The sequence below is a fragment of the Channa argus genome, chromosome 14 (assembly GCF_033026475.1).
Source record: "Channa argus isolate prfri chromosome 14, Channa argus male v1.0, whole genome shotgun sequence".
Lineage (NCBI taxonomy): Eukaryota > Metazoa > Chordata > Actinopteri > Anabantiformes > Channidae > Channa > Channa argus.
In genome coordinates, this window is record NC_090210.1 from 6,294,341 (window position 1) to 6,309,997 (window position 15,657).

General features: G+C 39.1%; 2 protein-coding genes across 10 annotated transcripts in view; one reads left to right on the top strand and one right to left on the bottom strand.

The window, feature by feature from the left end:
* The first annotated feature begins 857 nt into the window (after positions 1-857).
* On the top strand, positions 858-6,846 carry prkab2 (protein kinase, AMP-activated, beta 2 non-catalytic subunit). 2 transcript variants are annotated; one of them, XM_067529011.1, is made up of 8 exons: positions 858-962; positions 1,888-2,073; positions 2,202-2,359; positions 2,510-2,603; positions 2,948-3,062; positions 3,264-3,397; positions 3,511-3,579; positions 4,077-6,846. In XM_067529011.1, exons 2-8 carry the CDS (start codon positions 1,915-1,917, stop codon positions 4,152-4,154), a joined length of 807 nt encoding a protein of 268 aa, XP_067385112.1. In that variant the 5' UTR covers positions 858-962; positions 1,888-1,914; the 3' UTR covers positions 4,155-6,846. The 2 variants fall into 2 exon arrangements, with proteins under 2 accessions (XP_067385112.1, XP_067385113.1); XM_067529012.1 differs by lacking the exon at positions 858-962 and adding an exon at positions 1,190-1,208.
* A 1,414-nt stretch (positions 6,847-8,260) lies between these two features.
* LOC137140617 (myomegalin-like) overlaps positions 8,261-15,657 on the bottom strand; it is a 42,635-nt gene continuing 35,238 nt past the window's right edge. For 5 of the 8 annotated variants that reach the window (XM_067529007.1, XM_067529008.1, XM_067529009.1 and 2 more), the window contains 16 exons: positions 15,018-15,265; positions 14,835-14,939; positions 14,582-14,743; positions 14,177-14,431; positions 13,691-13,822; positions 13,482-13,598; positions 13,202-13,391; positions 12,989-13,110; positions 12,402-12,638; positions 12,191-12,292; positions 11,775-11,995; positions 11,547-11,690; positions 11,319-11,457; positions 10,880-10,926; positions 10,602-10,656; positions 8,261-9,736 (listed from right to left, as the gene is read on the bottom strand). In XM_067529007.1, coding sequence (XP_067385108.1) covers positions 9,594-9,736; positions 10,602-10,656; positions 10,880-10,926; positions 11,319-11,457; positions 11,547-11,690; positions 11,775-11,995; positions 12,191-12,292; positions 12,402-12,638; positions 12,989-13,110; positions 13,202-13,391; positions 13,482-13,598; positions 13,691-13,822; positions 14,177-14,431; positions 14,582-14,743; positions 14,835-14,939; positions 15,018-15,265 — 2,419 coding nt within the window. In that variant the 3' untranslated portion in view covers positions 8,261-9,593. The remainder of the gene's footprint in view (positions 9,737-10,601; positions 10,657-10,879; positions 10,927-11,318; positions 11,458-11,546; positions 11,691-11,774; positions 11,996-12,190; positions 12,293-12,401; positions 12,639-12,988; positions 13,111-13,201; positions 13,392-13,481; positions 13,599-13,690; positions 13,823-14,176; positions 14,432-14,581; positions 14,744-14,834; positions 14,940-15,017; positions 15,266-15,657) is intronic. The other 3 variants (XM_067529003.1, XM_067529004.1, XM_067529005.1) reach the window with 3 other exon arrangements.

Here is a 15,657-nt window from a genome sequence, read left to right on the forward strand (position 1 = left end):
AAAATGACTCATAGAGCAAGAGCTATACATTACTCACAAAAACTTAGGGATATTTGACTTTTGAGTGGAAATTTCAGAATGCACCTAAAATGCACCATAACCTTTACAGGTGAAATCAATTTGACCTTCTCTAAACAATTGAATGCACATGTCCAACTGTTCAATGATTTAGTATTTATTGCATAAAATGCTGTTTTCTAACAAGGTGATTAACTTCAAAACTCACAACGTGATTCATGGATCAAGTCTGATCCATAATGTGACCACTAAATGTACTGGTTCAATGACATTTGTATTTAAACAGTCCTCTTCATCATTCTGTTCACATTTTGACATTAAGAGACCAAGGTGACACCTAACAATTGCCAAGTATTGAGACATTGACATTTTTTGTTGTGGTATACCCAGCGCTGTTGTTAGCTTTTGTTTCACTAAATTGTTTGAGACGAAAAATTGTTTCGTGATATAATATCACTTTAGCATGAACTTTTTATATTCTCCAGAAATTTCACAAAAGTCGAATATCCTTAACATTTTGTGACTAGTGTATCTCTACATTATTAGAAAACTACCTTCTAAGAAAAATTACAGCACTGTGAGGATTTACTGAAGGTACTGTACTGTCAGACAGGCCTGAGAGTGGCTGCAAATCAAAGTACCAGGTTTTACCCTAAGCAAACATCCAGTATTCTACAATAAAAATGTATTGTTTTCATTATATGTTCAAGAATATTGATATTTATATCGATCAAATGCTTTAGTGACGGTATATCGTTTGTCTTAGAACTTCTTAAAGTGATTGACGTTTCTGGCTTAAATGTTTACATACAGCCTGGTGTCCCTCTAAACTCAAAACACCTATTTCCTAGTCGGCCACCGTAGTTTGTCACCAAAGCGCTACCGTTGTTGTGAAATAGTGTGCTTTCGTTAAATAACCTACAAAATAACTCCAGCTGGTGTAGGTGAGTGGGTTTTGTGTTTGGTTTAGGTTTTTTACATATTTAATATTAATAAGAAATGATTTAGTTGCGTTATCTCAGTCTACATTGACGTTGTTAGTAAGACATTGCAGCTAGTTAGCTCGCTAGCTAACTGTAAGGAGCAGCTAAAAATATTCTGCTGAAGTGGTCAGAGGTGGAGGCAGCTGAACTAGCCAGATGAGAATCTGTGGCAACTTACGTTACACGTAACAATCCCTATGTTTATAAGTATGGTGCATTTTTATTCAACGTGTACTTAGTTTGGGAAGTTAAAACTTGTTGCTCGTTAAGTAGCTTGGTAGTCGGCGTTGACGGACGGTGCTGTGTGTAACCTGCGTTATGTCTTACACAGTGGGTCAGTGTTAGAGGATAAGTCCTAGGTCGAGTTCCTTCGGTAGGTCCAGCTTCACTGGACGAGGATAATTCACTGACAGTGTCTTGCTTGTATCTGCGACTGTCTAGACAACCGATTAGCCTATTAGCCTTTAAAGCCGTTTAACCGTATGGAAGAAGACCGCTGCTCAAGTTTGCATTTAAATGACAGTGTCCCCGGCTGCTTGTGTTAGTTGGCATTTGCTTCTTTACATTGAACACAGCTTGCGCACAATGCCTGTGCTTTCTGCTGACTTAATAGGATTTGACCAAAACAGTAAATTTATGTCATATTCCCCTCAGTTTGTGTAGGCAAAATCTAGGGCAATGGCTCGTCTTGATGACAATTTATTTTTTACAAATACTATTAATATCTTATTTGTAATCTGTTGTCGATTGTACTTTGGTGGTTTCCACTAATTCAGTTTTTTCTTATGTGAAGCACACATTTTGCGTCTCTTTGGGATTCTCCCTGTTATGGCTTGATTACAATAAATGTATGAGTTGACAAACAAGGATATTTCTTTTTCTGCAGCCACAGCAATAATAATAGTAAGGCATTATGGGAAACACAAGTGACAGGGTGTCAGGAGATCGCCATGGGGCCAAGGCCCACCGCTCAGACAGCGGGGGAAGTCACAAAGACCAAGAACCCAGCAGTAAGATGGTGGACAGCACAGATGACCCCAACATCTTTAACACACATGGGCCTGAATCAAAGGTACAATGGAACAATAGACAAACGGACATACAGATATTTGCAAAGAACCTTCTACATTTCAGTGACAAATATTATGTTTGACTTTACTAAAAGCTTCATGGTTGAGATTGAAATTAATTTATTTTTAGGTATTAGAAGAAAAAGAATTTACCCCAGATCTGGATGACCTAGTAAAGACTGGTCCTCAGGCTCGACCCACTGTGATCCGCTGGGCTGGTGGGGGAAAGGAGGTCTACATCGCTGGTTCCTTTAATAACTGGAGCACAAAGATACCTCTAAATAAGAGGTAAACAGGACTGTACTAGTTGTATGTATGCATGTACCGTATGTCAGTGAATTCCTATATGAATGGATCCATTGCTAATTTCTCAGCTGTCCCTATTTGCAGCCGCTGAAGTATACGGCCTTTAAATTATTTTTCTTCTTCTCTGCAAAGCCACAATGATTTTGTAGCAATCCTGGACCTGCCAGAAGGAGAGCACCAGTACAAGTTTTTTGTAGATGGACAGTGGGTTCACGATCCCTCAGAGGTATGTTAGTATTATTGTCTTTTTAAGCTTACCAGTGTACAGAACAAATTTGTTTATTATCTTTTGTTTTTGTTAAATTACGATTTAACATGTTTAAAAGGTGTATTTTATCTGCAACTTTTGTATGGAAATAGACTTGTAATAGACTTGTGTGTTTTATTAGTTGATCTCAGTAATGATTTTGAGCTATCAGTTGCCAGCAAAACTACTGCAAGCATTGTTCTATCGACCTTCCAGTCACTTAATGAAAGAAGCTACACTCACAGCATCAATATCAAAGTCTATGTAGCATAACAATTATAAAATGCTCTGTCCTGACCTCTGGAAAAACTTCTCTTTTGCAGCCGGTGGTAACCAGTCAGCTCGGCACCATCAACAACCTGATCCACGTGAAGAAGTCAGACTTTGAGGTGTTTGATGCACTGCAGGTCGACTCTCTGGAGTGCTCAGACACATCAGGTGAGTTAATACTAGCTTCCATTTATCTAATAAAATGTGATCAGGCAACACACTTGATTACTGGAAAAGTGATATTATGTTTCAAAACAGTTTTTTGCTAAATAAATTTGACCAATAGGCAGAACAAAGTAGCCAGAACTTTTTGTTGGGGCAGATACGAGCAGATCCATATTCAGTTAGTGTTGTCATTTGTGTTCACAGATCTGTCCAGCTCCCCTCCAGGTCCATATGGACAGGAGCAGTATGTCTTTAGACCAGAGGAGCATTTCAAAGCCCCACCTATACTCCCCCCTCACCTCCTTCAAGTCATTCTCAATAAGGATACCAATATATCTGTCAGTGTTTTCATACTTTAACTTGTTAGATTTTTCTTTTTCTTTCATTTACCCTCTATTTTTGGTGTTTACTAATTTCTCTGGTTCCTTTTACACTTAATATCTCTTGTCAGTGTGACCCTGCTCTTCTTCCTGAACCCAACCACGTCATGCTGAACCACCTTTATGCTCTTTCAATAAAGGTATGTTTACCAGAAGCAGCTGAAACCATTCTCGCACTGGCCAAATATAACTGGCAGTACACATAATATTAGACATAGAGACCTCAGTCTGAATCTTTTTATTGTACATAAAGCTTTCATACTTTATGTCCATTCAAATTATTTTTGGCATTTCTTCTGTTTGTACTACTTAAATTAAGGAGTTTAAACAAACCTTTAAATGTTAAGCTTGTCATATTGCTAAAGTGACCCAGCTTGTGTTTTGGTGCTATACAAAATATATTTTTATTGTGCTCTGTCATTCATATATATATATATATATATATATATATATATATATATATATATATATATATATATATATATATATATATATATATATATATATATATATATATATATATATATATATATATATATATATATATATATATATATATTTGGATCAGTTGGTAGTTATATAAGTATCTGTGCCTCCCCCTCATGACTGCTTGTTTCTTTGTTGTCTCTTTGTGTAGGACGGAGTGATGGTGTTAAGTGCCACTCATAGATACAAGAAGAAATACGTCACTTCTCTGCTTTACAAGCCCATCTAAACCTCAGTTCGGGTGCTCCACAATACCTTTAAAGAGCAGCATGTTTGTATTCTGCTGTTTTGTCACGTCATCACATTTAGCCAAATCTTGCACTGAAACAAGTTTACAGGAGAGGTAAAGGCCAGTGGCCATGACTGTCGCTTGTGGGATGCACTTCTTTCTACATAGGGCTCTGAAAATCGTAGCAAAGTGTGTACTTGTAGGCTGAGAGAAAAACATAAAAAACATACTGTGGCTTTTATCGGTGATATCAGACAGGCAAGAAACAGACTAAATCACTTTGTGTATTGTGTGTTTGCTGCACCTTGTAATCAAATGCATGTTATTGTGTTAAAATAGATTTTTTTTTTGGGGGGGTGCATATCCAGGTCATATGTGATCTTGACAGGTAGAGGATCTGTGATTCATCTGTTTCATTTTTGACTGTTTTTAAGCGTTTCTGATGTGGATCAATAGTTTTGAATGTGTAAAGTGTGGTGTTGTCATATCCTTCAGCTCAGTGGTTCCCATCCCTGGTTCTTTGGGACCCCTTGCCCATCTTGTTTTCCAGCTACCCCCACTCTAGTGCCCCAACCACTGCTAATTACTTACATCAGGTGTGTTCAGTCAATCAGAATTTAGAAGATACAAATTAGCTTTGTCTTCCCTTATCCCAACCTAATCTAAAATGGCATCTTTCAGCTTATGATTATGTGAACATAATTGATTTAGGTAATCAGCAGTCGGTATCTAAATCCACAACATAGTTAAAATAAAGTAGCACAGGGGGTCCCAGAGGACCAAGGCTGGGAGCCACTGCTTCAGCAACTGATTGACTTTGTTTTCTTTGCAACTGTGTGCTGATCAACAGTCAGATTTAAGGCGCTGAAGAGAGCAGCAGACTTGGCTTTGCTTAAACATAAAGTGCAATAACGTGTTGTAAAAATGTTCTGAATTTCAATTTTAGGTTCCACAAACATGATGTCCAGTTCTTGTTAGGGAAGCAACAGCGAACAACGTGTTAATTCTATTTATAAAGTTTTTTCAGGTTTGTTATTTTAATGGTTGTCAAAAGTCACTGTTTAGTTCTGTTGTTGCCTGTATGTCACCATCATTTTTGCTAGCACTTTACTTCTAAGCGGGAGTGTTTCTATAAGCTTTTAACTATGCAGCAGACATCTCTTGTACTGTAGTTTCTCTGGACAATAGAACCCAATTTGTTCTTTTTTTAAATATAATGAACTTGAAAGAGTTTAAATAGATGTGGACAAAATTGTTGGTGCCCTTTTTACAAAAAATGAACCCACCTGTAATCACTGTTATAAACCCACCTGTAATCTGAAATAAGATAAAATTGTATGTGGAAAAAAAGGTGGAAAAAGAAACAAAATTAAAATAAACTTAGACTTTGCTTTTGAGTTAACAGGACATTTTAAGTGATAAAACAGATGAAAATGGCTTCGACTGTTTGTTGTTAAATAACCGTAATTATTATTATTATAGTGATATTTCCAGCCTTTTCCTGTATTTAGCATAACGTCTTCAATTTTGTAAGCAGTCATGGAGCGGATTTAAATTTATGAAAAGTAGTCACTCTGCTGTTTGGTTTGGCGGTTGTGTTTTTTAAAATTCTGTTTAATCAAAAATCTAAAGCGAAGTCGTTTATTTTTTCATTTGTTTGGTTTTGACAGTTTCATGTTCAGAGAATATTGTAGGTTGTTCTGGTTTTATGGAAGGGTACCAACAGTTACATCCACATCTAAATGGGAGTGCCTCTGTTTATTAAATGTACTCTATCTATCAGTTACTGTGTAGTACTACACAAAGGAATTTAAACCCGAAGTGTTTCAGCTTGCTCCTTTGCAGGTATTGAATGTCCGTAACTTGTAAGGACGTGGTTGCACATTGGTTCACATTCAGAAGCGGATCAGCTGCACAACTGCAAAACGTCATTAGAGGCACATTTTCAGGTAAATAGGGCTATGGGGTGAATATTTACCTTGTATTGCAAAGTTGTACAGCCTGTGCTCACATGTGTGCTTTGATCATTTATGATAATGTGTATTTTGATGTGGGGTGGCTTTGAAAGGTATTTTTGTCACTTGTAATTTATGCCGTTTATTTTTCTGCACTTATGTTACAGTATATACCCACAGTTGATACACTCTACAGAATATCCGAGATGCTCTGAAAGTATTTTGTGAATGTTGAGCCTAGCCATGATGTACTGTCCAAAAAGATTGTAAGAATAACATAAGGGAGTGAGGACAAGCACCATTTGAAGTGGTGTTTTAAGGCTAAAACCAAAACTTGAATTTTACACCCGTTTTGTGAATGTTTTAAATGCTTTGCAGAACCAGTGTGGTGTGGAGAGTCATTGTACGAGGTATTACTTTGTTTGCTAATAAAGGGAGGCCACGCTGGTTCCAATTCCTTTTCATGTTTTGCCTTTTATTGTAGTGTCAGATACTAATATTCTGTAGGTTAAAAGATTCAGATATGTATTACAGATTTCAAGTTAGTTGTTAATATGTTTTCAAATTTTGAATTCTGATTTAAAGAGACAATTATTTTTGCTTTACTTCAGTACTTCTGCGTCAGTACTTCTACTTCTCATGTTGCTGAGTCATATTGAATTTTAATCGCTGGGTGGGGCTAGAGTGGCAACAACCTGATGTGGTGTTGCATTACAATAAAGTAAGGTACAAACTTACATCTAGATCCAGCACTTCATCAATAGCACCAACTGAAGCTAATGGGAATCTGAAACTAAATAATCAGACACAGTATTCAAAAAAACAAACACACAAGCTTTTTTGTTTTATTTAGTCTTTATCCAAATCTTTCATTGATAACACACTATTAACTATCATCAGAGACAGGATCCATATGAGTCCTGTATCGGCTTTTTAGTTCATTATGCACAAGCAAGAAATAAAGCTGTTATCCATTCACATAAAGCTGCACCAATCAAATCGCACTATATACATACGCAAGCCAAGACCAACAATAAATAGTTTCAAACTGGTGTTTGATTCCCTTTCCTATTGAGTAGCAATAAGGCTTTGTGGATCCAGTGTTTCACAATCGTTCTTTGTTTTGTCACAGTAAACTATGCTTTCAAACTATACTTTCCCTTTAAGTTTCAAAAGGAAAAGTCAAACTTTTTTTTTTAACCTTTGAAATACGTGGCAACTTTTCAGAAGACTCGTGCAAACAAAACCTAATTTGGCAGATATTAGGTAGAGAAGCAGGAGTTCAAGGCAATTTCTACCACTGAGAGCAGACTGAGGAACTTCTCAAGCTAACTTTAAAGGCAAGCGAAGCAACATTAATTAGAGCTTTTTTATAGGTGGATGATATTGTGATCAGTGTCTTGAGTATTATGAAGGCATAGATTGTGACTTCTTTATGACTAACTGATTCAAAGTGACAATTCTAGGACATACACTGCATATAAATAATACATTGCAGTAAGTGAATGTAACATTCTTATAATGCAATTCAGTGTAGCAACAAAATGAAATATATAAAGCTATTGCACAGCTACCCAGAATATCAACTTTGCATTAAGCAAATGTTGGATGTTTTTTTCCCACTCACACACATACTTACATACATGGCTCACACTCACAGAAAAGTGAAGTTTATACAGAAACAAAGCTGGTTATTTACAGCATAGAATGGCAAATGTACAGCAAGAAAACCAATCAAACTAAATGTGAAGTTGAACTGTTATGAGTGAATTACAGAACAATGATGCCACCAGTAGCCTGTCAAAGTTTGTATCATCTATAAGAACTTGATAATCTATATTGCCTTTGCCATGGGAATGCTAGGATGGCCTGGAACAAGAGAAATAGCTTAAAGAACAATAGCATATGGCCTTGTGGTAAGAAAATCCGCTTTACTGAATTTTGGTCCAAAAAAGGAGCTAATTTCTGTTTCACAATTCAAAATAACCCGAACCAGCCGTTTAATGGTTATCGTCTCTGTGGTTCTCGAGGCCCTTTGAAAAGGAAACACCTCAGTGACCCATCAGTCAGACCTGGGCTTTTCATTCTCATGGATAAGGCAAGAAAAGTAAAGAGGATTCAAAGTTCAAACTTTGGCAAGTATTGGTAATCCCCTGTCCCTTAGCTTAGATTGTACCTTTAACAATCGCTGTCATGCATACGCACTCAAGATAAAAACAATAGAAACACTGATCATGCCCTAACGTTATCAGTGTGACTAGTAATACAGTGTCAGGAAAAAAAATAGTGCAGCATGTTCATTCAAAAAAAAAAACATTGTTATTGCACATGCTTATATGAGAACTCCTACGAGGGAGCTTGATTACACGTGTTTAGCCTGGTACCATTTCAGCACTTTAACCTCTTTTTTTTACATGTTGTAGTTTATATCCTGCTTACAAATCTCATCCGACAAACTAGAAATTGCTCTCAACAATTTGACTGATCCAGTTCTCTTTTTATTTTTAGTGTTTCCCTTACTGCAGTTTAATGCCAAAAAGGACTTAAAAGTGGAGGTTTGTGACTAAAATGGAACCTTTATCTGGCTTTTGTTCTGCTATTGATAACCCTTGACTAATGGCTGACATAACAATCATAAGCTTCCTCCACAAATACAGATCTAGCTAAAACCTGACTACTTAGCAGTAGTCACCCACCTCCTCTAACTTAGTTCTATTTCTACTGATACATTGTGGTTGTCATTTTTTGCATTGCATTTGCAAAAAGGATGTCCTCATTAATAAGAGTGCCACATGATGTAAACTTGCATTTCTGTGGTAAAGTTGAGGGAGTCTTGTCTTTGAGTAAGCTTTGTTCATTCACGCACACATTCAGATGTGTGCACATGTGTGCAGAATTCCTCTCACAAACCATTTTAAACTTGCATAAACATCTACTCTGTCCACAGGCTGTCTGGCTCTCAAGAGGGAATGCTCATAGATGCAGATTTGGGGGCGTATATTCTTTTTGTGTTCTCAAAAGTTTAAGTGTTTACTTTTAATGTTGAATTTATGTAATTGTTAAGTTCTAATAATACATGGTAAATGGCGCAAACTTAAGGAAGCATGAACATTTCTGTAATACAACCCTTTGACCCACTAACAACAGACTGAAAAGGCACATTTAGTCTGAAATCAGTATCTATAAGCATCTTCAACCAGATCCATCAGTAGGACACACGTCACTGAAACCATCAGAGGCACATTTCAATCACCTTCTTCTGTCACACACAAAAGGCAAACTGCTGATGCATCACTCAGAGACAATAGTACATGTGGGGGGTTGGGAAGAGGTGAGAGGGTAAAAGGAAGTTTGGCACGTATTGTCCAGAGGAAGGGAGGTTGTAAGTGCTATTATGGCTGGAGGTTAGGGGGTGTGGGGGGTGTTTAAGAACACAGAGGTCAGAGGTCGGAGGTGGTAGCATTGAGGCTGGTTCTTTAAAAGTCTAAAGCAGGCATTGGCTGCTGCGTTTCCTTGCTGTTGCTGGACACTGATTGCCTGCAGGGCCGGCAGCTCTGGAAGCACCGCTGATCTTCAGGAAACTGTGATTAGCAAGCTGCTCTCTGGCAGCACCTCCTGGGTCCTCATCTGGTTTTATGGACAAAATGAGAGAAAAAAAACTTAACTTTTATACACACACACACACACACACACACACACACACACACTGTGTACTTTGCATAGTGAATGCATATAGATGTTTGACACTATTAAAATTCTAAAAGTGAAAGGCTGCAGTCAAACCTATTTTAAAGCTGTTATACACATTTGTGTGTCGAAACTTGGCTGATACTGTGATATCAAACACACAGAATGAAAACCATGCAGTGTGCAATTATTTTGGTGCTCGCTATGCAGAGTCTGAAGCTGTAAATAGAGTCATACTTAGTTCATGGGAGTAAATAAAAACACTTGGCGCAAGTGTTGTGGATTTAGGAACAACTCGTGGCCTTGATAAAACTCTTCTTAAAACAGTGTTAAAATAACATATTTACAGCTGTGCAGGTCTAATGTAGAATACAGGGTGACTACACAAAGGGTGCTGCTGATTATAGGAACCCTTTATCACCCTTTATGTCATTCTTTGTGTCAGCTGAATTGTTTTACTCAGAACAAGAGAACAAGAGTTTTGGCATGCTGTGACTTCTATTATCTCCCATGTTTTATTTTTTGTCTAATAAACACTTTTAATTAATTACAAATGCTAAAAGTTTAATTAAACCAGGATGGAATGTGCTGTCAAATGGGATGGTAAACCTGTGATGTCAGTATAACTAGAAAGAGCAAATCCACACAGAAATAGAAGCTGCCCCAGAAAACTAAAATCTACTTTAATATCTGGAGCTTAAACCGATTGAAAACTACTCATTATACTACTGCAATCCACTTTTTCAAATTTCGAAGCTGGGACAGCATCTACCTATATGCAAGCCACAAGATCCTTGACAATTACCAGCAGAAGTAGAGGAAGAAGGGGAGTTTAGAGAGGAGAGTCTCAGCTCATTCTTCTATGTGGTCATAAGAAAAGGAAACGAGGAAGGAGAGGAGAGACAAATGTAGGACGAAGCAACAAGTGACTCAGAAATGTGTGACAATTTGACATCAAAACTCTACGACATGAGGAAAGTCACAATACATACCCACAGATAATCATAATACTGTGACCTATGGAGAATGTATGCAGATAAAAACATATAAGGAACCGCTGAGGATGCATTTAAAGTGGCTTACCTCTAAATTTGTCCTTGCCTTCTTCAGCACATCACGGGTTCTTGACACTAAATAGTATAATTTAAAAAATAACTAGATGGATATGTTGTTATCACAGAGATACAGGAACACAGAGATACTAAATAAAAAACTATACAAAATAATTATTACACATTTCCTTTGTGTCTTTAGTTGCATTCGACATGAAAAACAAGACAATTTTTTGTTTTTGGGTAAAATCCACAGAAGCCTCTTTATTACAGACCTGTGGATGATAAATTGCCTCATTTATTTTTTCTGTTTAACCTGGATTTTCTCTTCCGAAAAGGGAAAAGCCGTGTAGTCTGCTGAGAATCTGTCCCTCTCACTTCCTTTGCTCGTACCTTATTAGGTCTGTTGTTTCACCCTTGCCCCTCCTACATTTGGGTTTCATCACTCACACATGCACAGAAACACTTACACTGGTTGACTATGAATTGCTCCATGCTCTCCTTGGTGCGGCTGGTGCTCCTCAGTCTCTGAATGGTTCCCTTAAGAACCTCTTCCTGCTCTGACATACGCAGTTTAAGTGACAAAATCTCTTCCTGCATACACTGCTCCTACACACACATAAAGATATCTGTTATAACACAATGTTTGAATGTTAAAGCTCTTTAAATATAAAAATATCAAAATGTATTGTCCAAACCTTTTTAAGGTTTTGGATGGAGGGATCGGTGCTGGGCAGAGCTGCCCTCCAGAACATCTTCAGCAGAGACATTGCCTCCTCCAAGATCTGCCTTAAAGTCTTGGTGTTAGACAGCAGACTCTTCACAGATTCATAGTCCAGGACCTGCACGAAGAATTCATTCATATATGTGCACTCTGCAATCCTTACTTTAAATAGTTGTAGTTTTGTTGCCCATTGGGATCTCACCAATTCACTGCTCTGTTTTTGGCCACAAGCCAGGAGTGGCGGTCCGAGGAGGGCCTGCAGAGTTGCCTCCATCCCCTGGACAAGGCTCCGGCCCTCTACGACTTGCTGCTGCAGAGCGGTGAAGTCGTCCACGTGACCAATGGCATGGCGGCCATTACGGTTCGCAAATGATCCATCTGGGGCCTCTCCTTCGAGCTCAGAGTGAGGGTCCAGAGGGTCTGCTGGAGATAAATGGATGAGCTTTAAGTGATCTTTTTTGTCGTTGCAGAGTAAAAGACTTCTGTAGAGTTCAGAAGTGACAAGCACATCAGAATTACAACACTGACTTTTCTTTACATAGCAAAAAACTCTTTGTAATAAAAGTCTTTGTAGTAAATTAAAGAGTGATTGAGCCACAGCTACAGTATATACCACACCATTGGCAGTGCTATGGCTGTCGTCCAGGTCTGAGTAGGGAGGACCTGGGGATCCACAGTTAAACAGACCAATGTCCCTCACTGGTGGAGATGGAGCTGGGTCTGTGGAACATACAGATACACAAACCAAGCTTGAACACACAGCAACCCACACTAGAGCACACTCACTCATTAAGGGTTTTGGTGTCATATGTGGAGGAGGTTATCTTACCATGCAGCAGTTGTCGTCTGTAGAAGTTTTCTCTTTGAGGGCTGGCAGTAAGCGCAGAGAGAGATGGTGTCCGAGGAGAGCCCACACCCAGTTTCTGCTCCAGCTGCTTGTGGAGCTCCAGTTGTTTGAGTGCGCTGTTCTCCTGGACGCTGTTTTGCAGTTGGGCACGCAGACTCCTCACCTCCGCAAGCAGCTCCCCCAACTCCACTGGTAGACCTGGGAGCTGACACATGTAGCCTGAGGACACAATAGACAATCGCTGCAGAGACCGGGACATTTCTCTTTCAGAATTAATATACTTGTGGTGAGGTTTTATTCCAACACAGCAATAAAACTCTCATTTGTTAGATGTTTGTAACTATAGCATATTTCAAATTGTTTTGGTATAAATTTTTGTTAAACAATCACTGGTTTAAAATTTGGCCAGTCCATTTTTGTTTTTTATGGTGATGCAGTTATTAATGTTATCACCAGGTGGCGCCACAGTAAAGAGAAATTCTACACATGTGGCTTTGAAATAAAGCTTTTTTTAATAATTAAAAAAGTGTGTATTATAAGCATAGCTAACGTAAAATGAATATTCTGACCTTTGCTGGCCTTTGTGCTGGCACACACTCGATCGTATACTTGTAGTTCACTTTGCAGAGAGTGGATGAGCTCCCTGCTTTCACACAGCTGCTGCTGCAGTAGAGACACCTCATGCTGGAGCCTGAAGATGCACATACACATACTGTATGGCCATAGCATACATTTATAAACGCAGACAGGTACAACTTCTATATATTCCTTAACACACCTACCTGTTGGTTTTCTCCTGAGTGGCCTGCCGCTCTTGCCTTAATGTGTGTATCTGCTGTCCCTGCTCCTGACTGTGAGCCTGAAGTCGTCTTAGCTCCTCCTTCCACTGCTCAGCCTCCAGCTCTGCCTGCTTCACACGGGCCCGTGCTGTAAACACTGCCTCCCGCAACTGCACCACCTCCTCACAACTGTCTGAAGAAAGAAAAGAAGCAATTTGGGTTTATTTAAGTATTCCCCAAATCAAAATCACTTTTGCTGAGCCTTAATTTTCAGACAGAGCACCTGTGTTGGCCTGCAGACGTGACTGTAGACCCAAGTTTTCTTCTTTCAGGACTCTGATCTCATTGGACAATTGAGTGACCGTGTCCAGTCCCTGAATATAGATGTTTGTTGGTGCACCTGCACAAAACATAGTAGTTATTTTATGTACTTTTTAACACAAAGAACTGATAGTGTATAGAATTTGGTTAAGTGTGTGAGGGCTACAGTACCTCCATCACGCCCATTGGTGGCTAGTTTCTCTTCTAGCTGTTGTCGCAGCCTCTCATTAGCTCTAATAGTCTCCTCCAGACGCTGGCGGAGACACCTCACCTCCCGAAGGTGCTCTTCTATCAAATTTACCCCTAGAAAAAAAAAAACACATTGATAAATATACTACAAGTTGTAATAAATATTTGACTCTCTTGTAGCGGTTTGTCCTCCTCACATTTGCATTAGATGTGAGTGTTAGGATTAGGAACACTTCTAATGGAAACTTAGGAACAACCATTTCCCATCAACAGCTTATTACTTTTACTGAATCTTAAGATACGAATTTTATTCCCATATCATTATTTTTAAGGCAAGTAATATATTTCCTTTTTCAATTAAATAAAAATATGGAACATCCTCTAAATATGTGACATTTGCATGATACAGTCAGTCTATGATCTTAATATCAGCATACATGTAACTGATACAATACAACTCAGTCCCACCTTCATGGCTACTTCCTGGCTGGTGCCCAGCTGATCCAGAAAAACTTCCTGGCAGAACCAAGTTCTCCATGTCCCATAAAGTGGCACCCGTGAGTAGACCCGAGTCAGACTTAAGTGAGTGTCCTTCAGGTATGTCTCCCAGCTGGTACTGTTGAAAGGCATGATGGGATAGCTGGCTGTAGCTGGAGCGGTTGTGCTGGTTGTGGGGACCAGGTGAGAGACTGAACAGTGCCTTGTCGTGGGGAACTGCAAAGCCTGAAAACATTAGGAGAAAGCCACAAAAAGTGAAAACAAAGAACAAGTGAAGACTATGCAAGTGAGACAGTGGTTGCACACACTTGAGATTAAGAAAGTTAAGTCTTTTAGGGTTTAGACATCAAATGAACACACTCCCTTGCCCCTCACCCCTGTTATGATCATTCATCTGTTTGTACAGGGTGTCCAGCTCTGGGCGAACAGCGATGACAGACAGGGCCCTGGGCCGGGGGTCAGAAGTGACTTCCTTACCCCAGACGTCAGGGCCAGAGGGAACAGACAGGGAAGAGGAAACAGCCTCACTCAAAAGGGCTGGAGGAGAATGACAGGAAGTGACAGGTACAGAATATGAAAAGTGGAGGGAAAGAGATTCTGAGTTTTGGGTACTTTACAAGTCCCATACCTCTGTAGGACTGACTGGTCAAAGCCATGGGGGCTGAGCAAAGCATGTTGGGACAGCTGCTGGAAGACTTGAGGAGGCCATGAGGAGGAGGAAAAGATGGACGGACTAGGAGAGGGGAATGGAAGATGAAAGGACAGAAAAGGCATTTTACATAAGGAAAGAAAGACTAAACTTCAACAATACCATCTGGCTCTGATGCGTGTCCTGGCTGCCTCAGTCGGTGCTCCTCATGATACTCTCTGGCATCTAAATCAAAGCCCATCTCCAAGTCTTCATTGGTGCGGTATTCGTCAGACACCAAGGAGGTCCTGTCGGATTGGTCGGTTGTCTCAGAGAGGGCGTGGCAGCTTGATGGGGTCTCAGGGCGTTGCTGTAGTTTGGTGTGCAGTGACTCGATGATTTTATCTTTGTGCTGCAGCTCCTTACTCAGCCTGCACATGCACAGAAAGAAAAGAAAGGACAAAATTAGACATAAAGTCCATAATAGGCTGATAAATCTAACATTGTAAGGTACAGTTCTTTTTTGTACTTTTACAAGATATATTTGTTAATAACAAGAAAAGGTTATTAAACCTTACATTTAGCAATTTGTGTATAATTATGCACAAACAGACAAACATACAACAAAATGAGCGCAATGCTTCAGTCGATTAATGAGTGGATAGAATAATATGAAGTGAATACATTTTTTTGTATTTTGTTTAGGCAAAGGAACCAATTGTTTAGTGGCTCAAGAGAGTTTTGATGTTTTTCTTCTTTGTACATTAGAAAACAGATTTAGGTTTTTAGATTGTTGATGAGATGAAATAACATATTTGATGAT